Source organism: Pecten maximus, chromosome 13 (assembly GCF_902652985.1).
Source record: "Pecten maximus chromosome 13, xPecMax1.1, whole genome shotgun sequence".
Lineage (NCBI taxonomy): Eukaryota > Metazoa > Mollusca > Bivalvia > Pectinida > Pectinidae > Pecten > Pecten maximus.
In genome coordinates, this window is record NC_047027.1 from 36,343,102 (window position 1) to 36,357,444 (window position 14,343).

General features: G+C 36.0%; 2 protein-coding genes across 2 annotated transcripts in view; both read left to right on the forward strand.

The window, feature by feature from the left end:
* LOC117341107 overlaps positions 1-14,343 on the forward strand; it is a 40,791-nt gene that overhangs the window by 25,312 nt on the left and 1,136 nt on the right. Inside the window, exon 6 of the mRNA XM_033902942.1 lies at positions 12,854-12,980. Coding sequence (XP_033758833.1) covers positions 12,854-12,980 — 127 coding nt within the window. The remainder of the gene's footprint in view (positions 1-12,853; positions 12,981-14,343) is intronic.
* Positions 1,418-10,055, forward strand: LOC117341108. Its single transcript, XM_033902944.1, has 5 exons — positions 1,418-2,294; positions 4,983-5,047; positions 5,482-5,619; positions 6,236-6,349; positions 6,795-10,055. The coding sequence occupies exons 1-5, from the start codon at positions 2,131-2,133 to the stop codon at positions 7,016-7,018; spliced, it is 705 nt and encodes a 234-aa protein (XP_033758835.1). The 5' UTR covers positions 1,418-2,130; the 3' UTR covers positions 7,019-10,055.

The window sequence follows — 14,343 nt, forward strand, 5'->3', positions numbered from 1 at the left end:
AATGAATGAATGAATGTGAATGATGGACGAGAACGCTCTTGCAAGAAGATTCTTATTTGTATGAATTGTGTTGGGAAATACAATTAGTTGTAGCTGAAAAATTGTTTGAATAGATGCACGGACCATTTTAGTGAAACGCGTCAATGGACAACGGGAGACAACTCCGTTAAGGTAGAACTTTCATGTCAAATGCACCTGAAATGATAAGCAATAATGATTCACGCACTTGCTGCTAGCTCACTGCTTCTCCTACTAATGGGAAACGACATTTATTAAGGTTACATATTCTGTTTACATGTTGCTAAATTTAGATTTTCGTGTTAAAAATCAGAATTCGCAACGAAATTGAACAGTCGTTATATACTGAAACGACTCCTACCAGAATCCGTACTGGTGAGTGAATCATGATTGTAATAATTATAGGATCTAGTAATTTTATAAAAGTCTCAAGTCAAAGACTAGGCTAATGAATAACTACCCATGTTATAACGTTAATGGTGGCCACACCTCGCTACATTTCATCATTGGGTTTCAATCAGGCTAATTATTAGCTGTTCATTTGTGTCGATGATGTCATCAAGATAAAAATTGGGATATAGAATCTATCATGATAAAGTTAGCCAGAAATACATGTATTGTACTAGCCCGAGTTTCCTCTGGCCCTAACACCGTCCCACAACACTGTCACTAGACATGGTGTCAGGGCCAGAGGAAACTTTAGCTAGTAATGTACATGTACACTGATATATTTATTTACAATTGTATGCGTTAAATGCAAGACTTTATTAATGTTGATATAGGTATTTCTTGCTTATTTCATACAAGCTTACCTCTAAAACCTCCAATGTTTAGTTAACAAGTTTTCACAGTTTCTACTTGTTTTATGTTCACACTTTTCTTCTTTAATAAAAAGTGAATCGATATTAACGACCTAAGCTTATGTTCCTGTTTTAAACAAACTAATTATATATATATACTTATAGCATGTTTGTCCCTCTGTATTACAGAAATATGAAATATAAGACAGTAAGGGAAAGTCAGCAGGCTGTTGTGTTCAACTACCTAGGGGAGGGGCGTCTGATTGTTGGACCAGAAAGGGTAAGTTTTCATATTACAATTAGGTCATCTCATTATTTCTTTTGTCATATTATCGTCAAGATAAGAATTATGAATATTTCATGGTTATGCTTGAATAAATTGTTTATGAAATCATTAAAATATTTATGCTGCAAACTGGTGTGTTTTCTGTAACTTAAACAGATACAGGTACTTGCATAGATTTGATATAAGGCCACCGTTAAAAATATCTTGGTTTGCTGTAACCCGACCGGGGGTCTTACATATGGGTAGCTATATATAGGGCTCACAATATTTGTTTTATTCGGTTCTGAAAACAGATTTTCAACCTTTAATACGAAAACAATTTAACAAACCAGAATATGGAAATCATTATTTATTTTGTATAATTCTTAAACATAAGAAACACCCAACAACCTTATTTGGGTTTGGGAGACGTAGCTTCAAACCTGCACTTCAACATAAATATCTGGAACAGTTGAATCGTTAAAAAACAATGTTTTATTTTTCACAATAAATTTTTTGAGTTGGGGCAATTTTACTGGGCCGGGCGGGTTACGTCAAACCAACTATATATTTGTTTTGGCCTGACTAGGTAAGCACAACTTTGTGTACCATTTGCTCTTATCATTTTTACAGGTGTTCAATATGTATGTAATTTGCTGTAATTGTTCATGAAAGGTATTTTCGCAGATTTGCTGTAATTATTTTGAGTGGTATATTTGCTATTGTAGTGGGACTAGACTGGGTTGATCATTGATGACCAGGCCCCGCTTGCACAAAACATCTCAAACTGAGCAAAATCTCAAACTCAAATCGATCTCAAATCCTTGAGATTTTTCTCGCTTGAGATTTTCTCAAATATGGCTTTCACGAAAAATCTCAACTCAGTTTGAGTCCGGTCTCAGCTGAGACGGCTATTTTTGAAAGTGAAAGTAGATCTTTTGTAATGGAGGTGAAAAAGACATGTCGCGCTATTTTTCGTATCACTATTTTTCCCGTACTCCTCTCAACTGACGTCTGCAGTTGTCGTCTGCACTTGTGGTAGTAATAATGGCAACAAAAAGAGCCATGAATTGGACAGAGAAGGAGAAGGTGGTCCTGGTGGAGGAAGTTGTTAAAAGGGAAGATATCTTATTCGGCAAGTTCCGTGGGTCCGTAGTGACCCATGAGACAAAACAGGCTGCATGGGATGCGGTGACATTCAGTGTTAATGCGTAAGTAAATACGATATATAAAATATGTACTGGTGATCCGATTTGGGCACTGTCACCTTATACCAAGGGTATATTATTGTCCTCAGGATCAAACAATGTGGTGATGGTGATATTTCTTTTTCTGATCTGTGTCAATAGGTCTGCTGTCCTGTTTACAAAACATGCCTACAAATCAAATGAAACATTCAAAGTTAATAAAAATAAATTAATTAAATGTTTAAACATGAAACTTTCACTCTAGGCAGAGACCTATATACTATTTATAGGTCTCTGCTCTAGGTAAATACTTGGACCTAATCACTGAAAATATTGAAAAAGAATTAATTTTAATTTTTGGGTTTATGATTAAACAAAGTCAGTATATATAAGTCACTAATGTGAAATTTGGAAATAATACATTTTTTATCAAATATCAACTATTAAGTTTGTTTACATTAAATATGTACAGGCCTATAAATCAGTCATGCCAATAACATTTAAAAAAAATAATTTTAAAATAATGTTTTTTTATTATGACATGTAAGAGATTTATATTATACATTTTAGTAACCATTTGACACCTAAATAACTTACCTTCATCTTCGTGGTACTTTAGCCATAAATATTTCTTCATTCAGTCGGTAAAAATGACGATCTGTGTTTTGACTTTGTCGGTGAACAGACCGGGCTAAGCCTTCTGTCGTTTCGGCGAATTCTCGAAAAATGATTCAATAGACTGCTGCTTTAGTTGTCGCTTCATGATTACAGAATGAAATTATAATCATCAGTCTTTTTGTTCTACAGTTCATGTTACTTTCGTTTTGCAAACTCCTCATTTCTTCACAAACGCAACATCCATGTCACGTGTGTTATAAAGTAATCGGGGTCATATATGCGTTTGACTTTAATTGTCGACGCCATTTAAGCCTTTATTCGACACAGATCGACCGCTGTCAAAACACAAACACGCGGTTCGTGGCCTGATCAATTAAGCCATCAATTAATATTGGTATGATTGATATAATTACATCGGTTAATTCGTGGGGGTATTGGACGTCCAGGTCATTGAATGAAGTGTCAAAAGTCGCCCTGGCGTGTGAACAGGTAATTAACTGGCCTCAAGCTCTTACCTGTGCAGGCAGTAAAACACTACACAGTCGGCGGTATCTGGGGCTCACCACGGGATTAACAGAGTTTTGAATACGAAGATCGGCGGGGCAGATTTTTTTTTACTATGGCGCTACATGATTTTACTATGGCGGGTAGACATTTTACTATGGCGCTGCTCCATCGTAAAACAGCCCGTGGTGATCACTGATATATAGATAGATATATCATGCATAAGGACAGTAAGATCTCATAGAATGATATAAACCGATTATAACTTAATTGTGATACATATAGCCTTACGGGAACTGTAGGTCTTGATTGCATTCCCAAAACCTATCAGAAAATTTTGTGTATGTATAAATGGCAAGGGAAGGATGTCATTATTAAATATTTTTGCCTTGCCAAAAATTAAATATTGTCCAGGCAAAGTTATTTCTGCCTAGGCAAAAATCGAATATTGCTTAGGCAAAAATATTTCAGCCTAGGCAATATTCGCTTTTTGCCTAGGCAAATTTTTGTTTCGATTATTGCCTAGGGAAAAATCGAATTTTGCCTAGGCAAAAAATAATTTTGCCTGGGCAATATTTTATTTTTGCCTAGGCAAAAATATTTGATTATGACATCCTTCCCGCGCCATATATGTACAATGTGTATACGTCATGTACGTGGCCACTGTATGAGCTGACTTTGTTACTGTCAATATTGAAATGTTGCGCTTGATTTTTATAGTCCATTTTAAATTTTGTTTTCACCATAATAGGAAAAGGCAATGAAAATGCAAGTAAATATACCTATTTTTAAAGAAATTATTGATTTCCATCAGATTTTTTTCAACATACATGTACATATATTTTATTTTGCACAGTCACATTGATGTACAAGATACAAGTCATTACAAGAAACATTTTACGTCGAATATACACAACATAGTATCATGAGCTCGAAAGAGCTTGTATTTCGACAAACATCAATTTAAACAGATATACAAACAACAAATAAATATATCACAACACTTTACATAGTTACAATCACAGATATAGATTTAACTTACATCACAGATTTATGGATTAAATAGATAAAGATCTGAGAATGAACACCAGTATAAGTTTCACTTACAGAACGTCACCATATATATGTACATGTATACACTGTAGATATGTAGCTTCAATGACAATGATTGTAAAACTTTTCTCATTAACATTCAAAGTGTAGATAATTACATACCATTGGTACATACATACAGGACACACATACAAATTATGTATCTACTATTGCACTAAGCAAAAATCAATTAAATATTGTTGAATCCGATACTTTTTTTCAGTTTTTGCTGAATTAACTTCAAAAATGAATTCATCATCAATTTCGTTCTGGTTGCATAGATTACAGATTTTAATACAAGAGTTTTTTTAGGGCCTTTGTTCCATCTTCCATATGTTTGTTTGGTCTTACATAGATATTGCCATTATATGAGTTATCCATGGAAGTAGATATTTCTTCACGTTGTGGGTACACAACTGTATCTCTGATAACTATATGTACACCCCATAATATATATTGATTTTAAAAATAATGGCATGTATGAAATATTGTTTTCAGCATTGCTCAAATCCAGAAATCCACTGACCAAGTAAGGAAGCAGTATTCTAATATTAAGCAGAGAGGTTTGTATTATTCACAAAAAAAATTTCAAAAAATATACTTGCATGGTATTTTTGTTGAAAATTTGCATTTCAATTGTGTTACTCGGTATCCTTTGTCAATTAAATCTTCTCTTCTGCTTGAGAGTTTTGGAATATGTTAGGTAGGAATTGCAACTCAGCAAAATTTTTTTAATTCATTTCAGCAATTTGATTATTATAGAATTTGATTTAAACTTTATTTAATTCTTTTCATGCATACACAATAATGATAACCACATACGAATGTAGTAAACTAATATAAATCAGTCTCCTTTAGATATGGAATTTATACCTGTAAATGAAATCAAGAGAGCAAAAAAGACAATGTATACAGATATGATTTATATGCAATAATTTTTGTTTCATTATTTTTACTGTGTTGATGCATTACATGGGGCTAAAATATATGTTTTCAGCCAAAGAGACAGTGGACCACATGAGAAAGACTGGTGGTGGTCCTAAAACAGAGGCCACTGCAAGTCAGTCACTGCTTCTGGAAAACATTGGCTCAAGACCGGAAGTGGTGGGCCTTCCTGTCAACTTTGACACTGAAGGTACTAGATGTACTCCTGAATGATTGCATTTCTTTGTCATAGATTAGCTAATCTTGTTTGACAGTCTGTCTAAATCTAATAAGTACTGAAGGGATCTTTCTCAAATGTTACATGCAGGTTTCTCTTGGTCAGTAGTTTTTCAACATGGCCAAGTGGCAGCCATCTTGGATTTTAACAATTGAAGTTTGTTACTGCTGCAATTTTAGTTAGATGAAATAATTTTACATAATTTCCTGTTATTAAAGTATATGATATTGAAAGAAGAAAAACTCTGAGAAAAGATCAGTCTTTCATTTGACTAATATAGATCATACAATGGTGGGTGCCAAGATCCCTCTGGGATCTCTTGTTGGACATACAATTATCACATAAACTGTATATATAAATGGGTAAGATCTTTACACAATTTTTTTTTCTTTTGCTGAAATGATGTGTTTTTATGCATCACAACAATTGGATGTACTGTGTCAGGAAGCAATGTAAGTTAAGTCTTACGAATTACAATATAACACAAAAAACAATTACAAGGGTATTATTGACAACATGTCAAAATTGTTATCATTATAGTTAACTTGTTGAAGTTTTAATAAAAAAAGTTCTTTGTTCATATTTTCAGATTCCAATTATAACTTTCAACTGTCTGAAGTGGACCAGGATCCAGAGGAAACCTGTGTCTTATCTGTGGTTTCTGATGACACATCTGGACCTTCTACTTTCAGCAGCAAAATGAGTATGTGTATATGCTAGCTATATAGTGCAGCATAGGGATAGCATGTATAAATGACAGTATAGGGATATCTGACTACAGTAGCTTGCTAGAAATGTAAGGGACTGAAAGTGAGCTACAAGACAGTGTAAACAAAGGAATTTCTAAAGCCAAGTGAATTTTATAAAAAAGAAATTGATGGCATGTATGCACATTTCAGATATATTTAATGAAATCTTTGGAAGTCACAAAGGAAAGAAAAGTAAGTAAGTAGAAAGGGGGTTTATTCAATATTGATTCAAATATTTATCTGATTTTAGGTGGTGGTAACCATATTTTACAAAAAAAAAAAAAAAAGTGCATTACCCAAAAATGTTATCATATATCAATTATAAAGCCTACCGTAAATAAAAATCATAAAGATATGATTTATAACCATACTTTTTTTTAATATTCTGTTCATTTGTAGATAACCAACATGGGATTAAAAGGAAGAACCTGGCTCAGGGTTTCAGGGACCTAGAAACGGAAAACATCAAGCTTGAGAACGTCAGAGTGAAAGAGGAAACAAAGAAAATATTGTTAGAACAAGAAAAACTGAAGCTTGAAATAGAGGTACTGAAATTAAAAAGGAATTACTACTCTTCCGGAGCAAGTAAGCTATGTGGTCCAACATTACTTTATGAATCCTAAATTATAATTCATTTTTGTTTTCATTAATTCATAACTTCATTTAAAATTACATATCAGTAGGATAAATATATGGCTAATTATGTATTGAATTGATATTGGTTAGGGCCCCATAGAAAATGTCAGTGTCTTAATTACTTTGTATGCCTGTCTAAAATTTTGATTATTATCATAGAGTTATACTGAAAAAATATCATTACATGTATGTGAGTACTTGCATCAGATGTTTACATATTCTTGTATGTATCAATGACTTTAATGGAATTTACATCTCATGTATATCAATATATCTTTGAAATTGTTGGATCTGTATGATGCAGCTAGCTATGTCTATAAAATAGTTCAATTATGACTGATGAAAGTTATCTTTTTTATAGGTTAATTAATTACAAACTTTATACAACTTACAATTAACCCAACCCTGTTCTGGATATGTCAGTATTCTAATTATGTGTGTATTGAAAGAATTCATCAACGGAAATTATTGACAGATGTGGTTTCTCACTCCTGCACCACCAGCATCAGGACCAACATAGTTTAATTGATTTCCAACTTCATTATAATTATTTTGATGTTCACAATTCAACACTTCCTTCTTTTCTTGTGCTTTGTTGTGTAATACTACACAGGCCATAATTATCCCTGCTGCCTTGGTTGGTGCCACTCTCAACCCAACTGAAAGACAAGCAAACCTTCTCTTTAATATGCCAAATGTCTGCTCAATAGTTGTTCTGGTCCTTCACAGGGAGTTATTGAACCTCTGCTGCTCATTGGTGCTGGGGTTGATGAAAGGTGTCATTAAGAAATGTCTACAGGGATACCCTGAATCTCCCAACAGGAGCCCATCATATGTTCCTGAAAGCAAAATGTACAAAGCTGGGTCAGAATTTGTAGTTGATCGTGGCATCTTTTTATTTTTTTAAAGATGTTATTCTACTTTAATAATACAAAATAATATAAAAAATTCAATTTCCAACGTTTTATGCCATATATGTCATTGAATATAATAAAAAAAGAATTATTTTTTTAAAAACTTGTTAAGGTTAAAATGTGTTCTCTGGGACTGAGTCATTAATGTACATGCCCCTAAATGTTATACCACTCTAGCCCGCCACCTATTGGTCAGGAGTTTGAAACCCACATATATAGTGCAATTGATTGCCAGGTACTGACAAGGTTGATGGTTTTTCTCTGGGTATCCACCACCAAACCTGGCACAAACCGGTATGCTTAAATAACCCTGGCTGTTTTTAAATAGGACATAAAACTGAAATACATTCTTGAAGTGTAATTGAATACACTACATCATGTCTATATTAAGCAAGGACTTCATCCATAATATGATATGTATTTCAACACTGACCATTCTCAAAACTTCTGCATAACTGACTGTCCCTAAAAATCCGAGAATCATGTACTGATCCAGGCCACTTTGCAACACAGCTAGTTATTAGAAACTCAGCATTGCATGTCATCTGCAATAAAAATGAAGCAGTTGTTTTAAAATATAACATTGTGACATCTATATTTGTGTTTCATAAACAATTTGCTGAATGTTTTCCATTTTAACAAATTGTGGTTGCATGTTCAAGATGATGTTAGTACATCATGATTCGACAACAGACATATATTCTTTATCAGTCTTCTAAATGTTTTACATATTGTATTCAGATGTGGCAGGATTTAAATTATATATCTATTATTGCTTGACAACATTGTATGTGACATGTCATGACTCCTATTGAAGCTACAGATAGTATGCATAGTCTTTGTAGATAAAGAGAGAGAGAATACATATTTAGGCCTATCTTGAAATGTATAAGCTTTAATGAAAAGGAACTAAAAGGACAAATTTGTATACCTGTGTGTGTGTTTATATTAGGGGTATACAATGTATATTACTTTCTGCAAATATGGTACATGTGCCTGGTATATCCTTGTAAAGGTGTCAGAGTTAATTAGGGAAATTACTATTAGTTAAAGAAATTTGCATGGGATAATTGTAATTAATGACTTATTCACAAATCAACAAACTAATTAATGTCACATGATTTGTACCTGGACATTCAGTGAATGAAAGCCTTTGCGGTTCACAAAATCCTTCTCATTTTCTGTGGGTCCTTGAATTCTTATATGTGTACAATCCAAACACCCAACAACATTGGGGAACCCTGTAATTAAATCATTTTATTTTCATTTGTAATGTTATTTTATTTGAAAAGTACATGCATATTATTGTTTCTCAAGTCACTGCAGGATATATATATTCATCTACATGTATTACATTTTTTGTATATATATAAAATCAATCTACATGTACATGTGTAAGCTTCGGGGGGGGGGGGGGGGGTGCATATGGGGTTTTAGTGAATGACTGAATGTAAAAAGTACTGAACATTATTTTTATTACATATATATATGAGAGTTGTCTTTGTGCATTAATACTTAATGCATATCTCATTCAATTCAATCTTAACCATGCAGCATTCCTTACATTTTGAAAAAAAGAGAAATTGGAAAGAACTTAAGAAACCCATATTTACACAAAATAGTTGCTAATAATGAACGTACATGTACAATAAGTTTGTTTTCACCTTTAGAAATTCATTGAATGAGTTTAATTTAGTTATAATTATATTTTTTCCACAAGAACAGTAAAATTATTGATTAATTCAGTTTTTTTATTTACAGTATTTGGTGTGTTTTTCGTGTGGCTTTTACATGAATGTATATTTAGATTATATTTATTTATATCTTAATTTATTAAAACCAAACATAGTATTAGTAATTTGAAAAGGCTATTATTATATCAATATCATGATTAAAGAGTGGTACATGTGTATGTGTGTGCGTTTTGTGTCTTAAATTTGTAATATTGATATGTATAACGTTTCAATCTTAAAAACATCCTCGTTAAATGAAATAATGATAAATGATAAATGTGTATCAAAGGGAGGTGTGTGCAAGGCTACATTGATATTTAGGAACATTAATTAATAATAATGATGTTGTTGAATAAATTATTTTTATTTGATTTAAATTTGATTTCAATGTGCTTTTTTGTATTTCCTTGGTTATTAATCCGAGATAACTTGATTTAAGCAGAGACTTCAATTTAAATTTTTTTCTTTAATTAACCAAATCCGGTTTCATCTATTATGCACAACTGTTTACGCTTTCTTTACAATCGGAACACCTCGCCTCGGTCTGTTTCGAAGGGTTCTGATATATGGTGCACTTGTTTAGCATGCTCCGAGTTTTCGTTCGAGGAATTTTCGTATCCTGATACTTATGGACTATAAATTTCAACAATTACAATACGATGTTAATTTCATCTTGAGATATGCTAGTTACGCCAGTCATTTCTAAATATTTGACACTTTGAAACCAGTACAATTCGGTGCCAAGACATAGACCTATCGACACAGTCAATCAAATGCGCCTTAATCTAAGGTCAAGGCCAACTTCGCACAAGGAAAAGTTGTGGATACTTACTGCTCAATCTGTAGAAGTGTTGCTTCGTGTTCACGTCGTCTGTAAAAGTGATAAATCGTCGAGCAAGTCTTGCTATTGCTGCTGATACTTTATGTACACAACGACATACCGATGCCTCGGACAAACCCACGGAATCGCCGATGAGACGAAAGAAGGACCCAGTAGCGTAAAACCTTAACGCTACTAACAGCTGCAAAATTGGCGAGATAGCTTTGCTACGCGTAGTTGCAGTCTCAAGCTCCGGGCGTATCAGATTTAAAATAAATAAGATACTTTGAAACGTAAATCTGTATCGTTCCCGATATTCCCTATCACAGAATGAATTAAGGCTGAAGCGCGGTCTGAACCTACGACAATCCCGGCGCATTCGTCGTCTCCTTAACGCGTAAGCGATCGCCATCTTGGATTTGAGACTGCACTTGAGCCGTCTCAAATATTTGAGAAAAAACTCAAAAGTTGAGTTGAGATTTTCTGGGTAAGTACTTTGTGAAAGCCAAGTTGAGAAAATACTCAAATTTGAGATCGAGTTTGAGTTCAAATCTCAATTTGAGATGTTTTGTGCAAGCGGGGCACTAACGTCCACAGTTATAGAGATATCATTAGTTACTACTCTGACCGGTGGAAGGATGAGAGCCCCTCGTCAACAGTTATACAGATATCACTAGTTACTATTATGACCGTTGGTAGGTTGAGAGACTCTCGTCTACAGTTATAGAGATATCACTTGTTACTACTCTGAGAGGTGGTAGATTGAGAGACTAACGTCCACAGTTATAGAGATATCATTAGTTACTACTCTGACCGGTGGAAGGATGAGAGCCCCTCGTCAACAGTTATACAGATATCACTAGTTACTATTATGACCGTTGGTAGGTTGAGAGACTCTCGTCTACAGTTATAGAGATATCACTTGTTACTACTCTGAGAGGTGGTAGATTGAGAGACTAACGTCCACAGTTATAGAGATATCATTAGTTACTACTCTGACCGGTGGTAGGTTGAGAGACTCTCGTCCACAGTTATAGAGGAATCATTTGTTACTACTCTGAGAGGTGGTAGATTGAGAGACTCTCGTCCACAGTTATAGAGGAATCATTTGTTACTACTCTGACTGGTGGTAGATTGAGAGACTCTCGTCCACAGTTATAGAGATATCACTTGTTACTACTCTGACCGGTGGTAGGTTGAGAGACTAACGTCCACAGTTATAGAGGAATCATTTGTTACTACTCTGAGAGGTGGTAGATTGAGAGACTCTCGTCCACAGTTATAGAGGAATCACTTGTTACTACTCTGACTGGTGGTAGATTGAGAGACTCTCGTCCACAGTTATAGAGATATCACTTGTTACTACTCTGACCGGTGGTAGGTTGAGAGACTAACGTCCACAGTTATAGAGATATCATTAGTTACTACTCTGAGAGGTGGTAGATTGAGAGACTAACGTCCACAGTTATAGAGATATCATTAGTTACTACTCTGAGAGGTGGTAGGTTGAGAGCCCCTCGTCAACAGTTATAGAGATATCACTAGTTACTATTATGACCGTTGGTAGGTTGAGAGACTCTCGTCTACAGTTATAGAGATATCACTAGTTACTATTATGACCGTTGGTAGGTTGAGAGACTCTCGTCTACAGTTATATCACTTGTTACTACTCTGACCGGTGGTAGGTTGAGAGACTAACGTCCACAGTTATAGAGATATCATTAGTTACTACTCTGAGAGGTGGTAGATTGAGAGCCCCTCGTCAACAGTTATAGAGATATCACTAGTTACTATTATGACCGTTGGTAGGTTGAGAGACTCTCGTCTACAGTTATATCACTTGTTACTACTCTGACCGGTGGTAGGTTGAGAGACTAACGTCCACAGTTATAGAGATATCACTAGTTACTATTATGACCGTTGGTAGGTTGAGAGACTAACGTCCACAGTTATAGAGGAATCACTTGTTACTACTCTGACCGGTGGTAGGTTGAGAGACTCTCATCCACAGTTATAGATACATCACTTGTTACTATTATGACCGGTGTTAGGTTGAGATCGAGGCTCTCATCATCTTGAAATGGGGGGCCAATGGTTTGTTGTCATGTTGTCACTTAGGCAGTGTTAATATGTCAGCGCCTTTGATTTATCAAATCATTGGTTTACACAATTTTAAAATGTTATACAGATTCTTAAATCACAAGAAACAGTTAACCGATGCACCCTCTTAGCGCGGATGGTTCCTGGAATTTCTAAAAATAAAATTGTTGGAGCAATATTATATTGAGTTAAAGGAAAAGGCCTTTGTTTACGACTTTTGATATAATTTTCATTAATAAAATGTCTTGGTTACAGCTTCGTCAAACACTTCGATGGAAACCGAGCCCCTTACACAGTAGTTGTAGACCCCGTTTGGATGAAGACGGACTTCAAACTAGAAGGACTGATAGAGTTTGTGGAATACGTCAGGGCGGCGTTTGACGTAAGTTTTATGAGGGAGGAACCGATAGAGTTTGTGGAATACGTAGGGCGGTGTTTGACGTGAGTGTTATTAGGGAAGGACTGATAGAGTTTGTGGAGTACGTCAGGGCGGCGTTTGACGTGAGAGTTATTAGGGAAGGACTGATAGGGTTTGTGTAGTACGTCAGGGCGGCGTTTGACGTGAGTGTTATTAGGGGAGGACTGATAGAGTTTGTGTAGTACGTCAGGGCGGCGTTTGACGTTAGTGTTATTAGGGAAGGACTGGTAGAGTTTGTGGAGTACGTCAGGGCGGCGTTTGACGTCAGCGTTATTAGGGAAGGACTGATAGGGTTTGTGTAGTACGTCAGGGCGGCGTTTGACGTCAGTGTTATTAGGGAAGGACTGATAGAGTTTGTGGTGTACGTCAGGACGGCGTTTGACGTGGGTGTTATTGGGGAAGGACTGGTAGAGTTTGTGGAGTACGTCAGGGCGGCGTTTGACGTGAGTGTTATTAGGGAAGGACTGATAGGGTTTGTGTAGTACGTCAGGGCGGCATTTGACGTGAGTGTTATTAAGGAAGGACTGATAGAGTTTGTGCAGTACGTCAGGGCGGCGTTTGACGTGAGTGTTATTAGGTAAGGACTGATAGAGTTTGTGGAGTACGTCAGGGCGGCGTTTGACGTCAGTGTTATTAGGGAAGGACTGATAGAGTTTGTGGAGTACGTCAGGGCGGCGTTTGACGTGTTATTAGGGAAGGACTGATAGAGTTTGTGGAGTACGTCAGGGCGGCGTTTGACGTCAGTGTTATTAGGGAAGGGCTGATAGAGTTTGTGGAGTACGTCAGGGCGGCGTTTGACGTGAGTGTTATTAGGGAAGGACTGATAGAGTTTGTGGAGTACGTCAGGGCGGCGTTTGACGTGGGTGTTATTAGGGAAGGACTGATAGAGTTTGCGGAGTACGTCAGGGCGGCGTTTGACGTGAGTGTTATTAGGGAAGGGCTGATAGAGTTTGTGGAGTACGTCAGGGCGGCGTTTGACGTGGGTGTTATTAGGGAAGGACAGATAAAGTTTGTGGAGTACGTCAGGGCGGCGTTTGACGTGTTATTAGGGAAGGACTGATAGAGTTTGTGCAGTACGTCAGGGCGGTGTTTGACGTGAGTGTTATTAGGGAAGGACTGATAGAGTTTGCGTAGTACGTAAGGGCGGCGTTTGACGTGAGTGTTATTAGGGAAGGACTGATAGAGTTTGTGGAGTACGTCAGGGCGGCGTTTGACGTGGGTGTTATTAGGGAAGGACTGATAGGGTTTGTGGAGTACGTCAGGGCGGCGTTTGACGTGAGTGTTATTAGGGAAGGACTGATAGAGTTTGTGGAGTACGTCAGGGCGG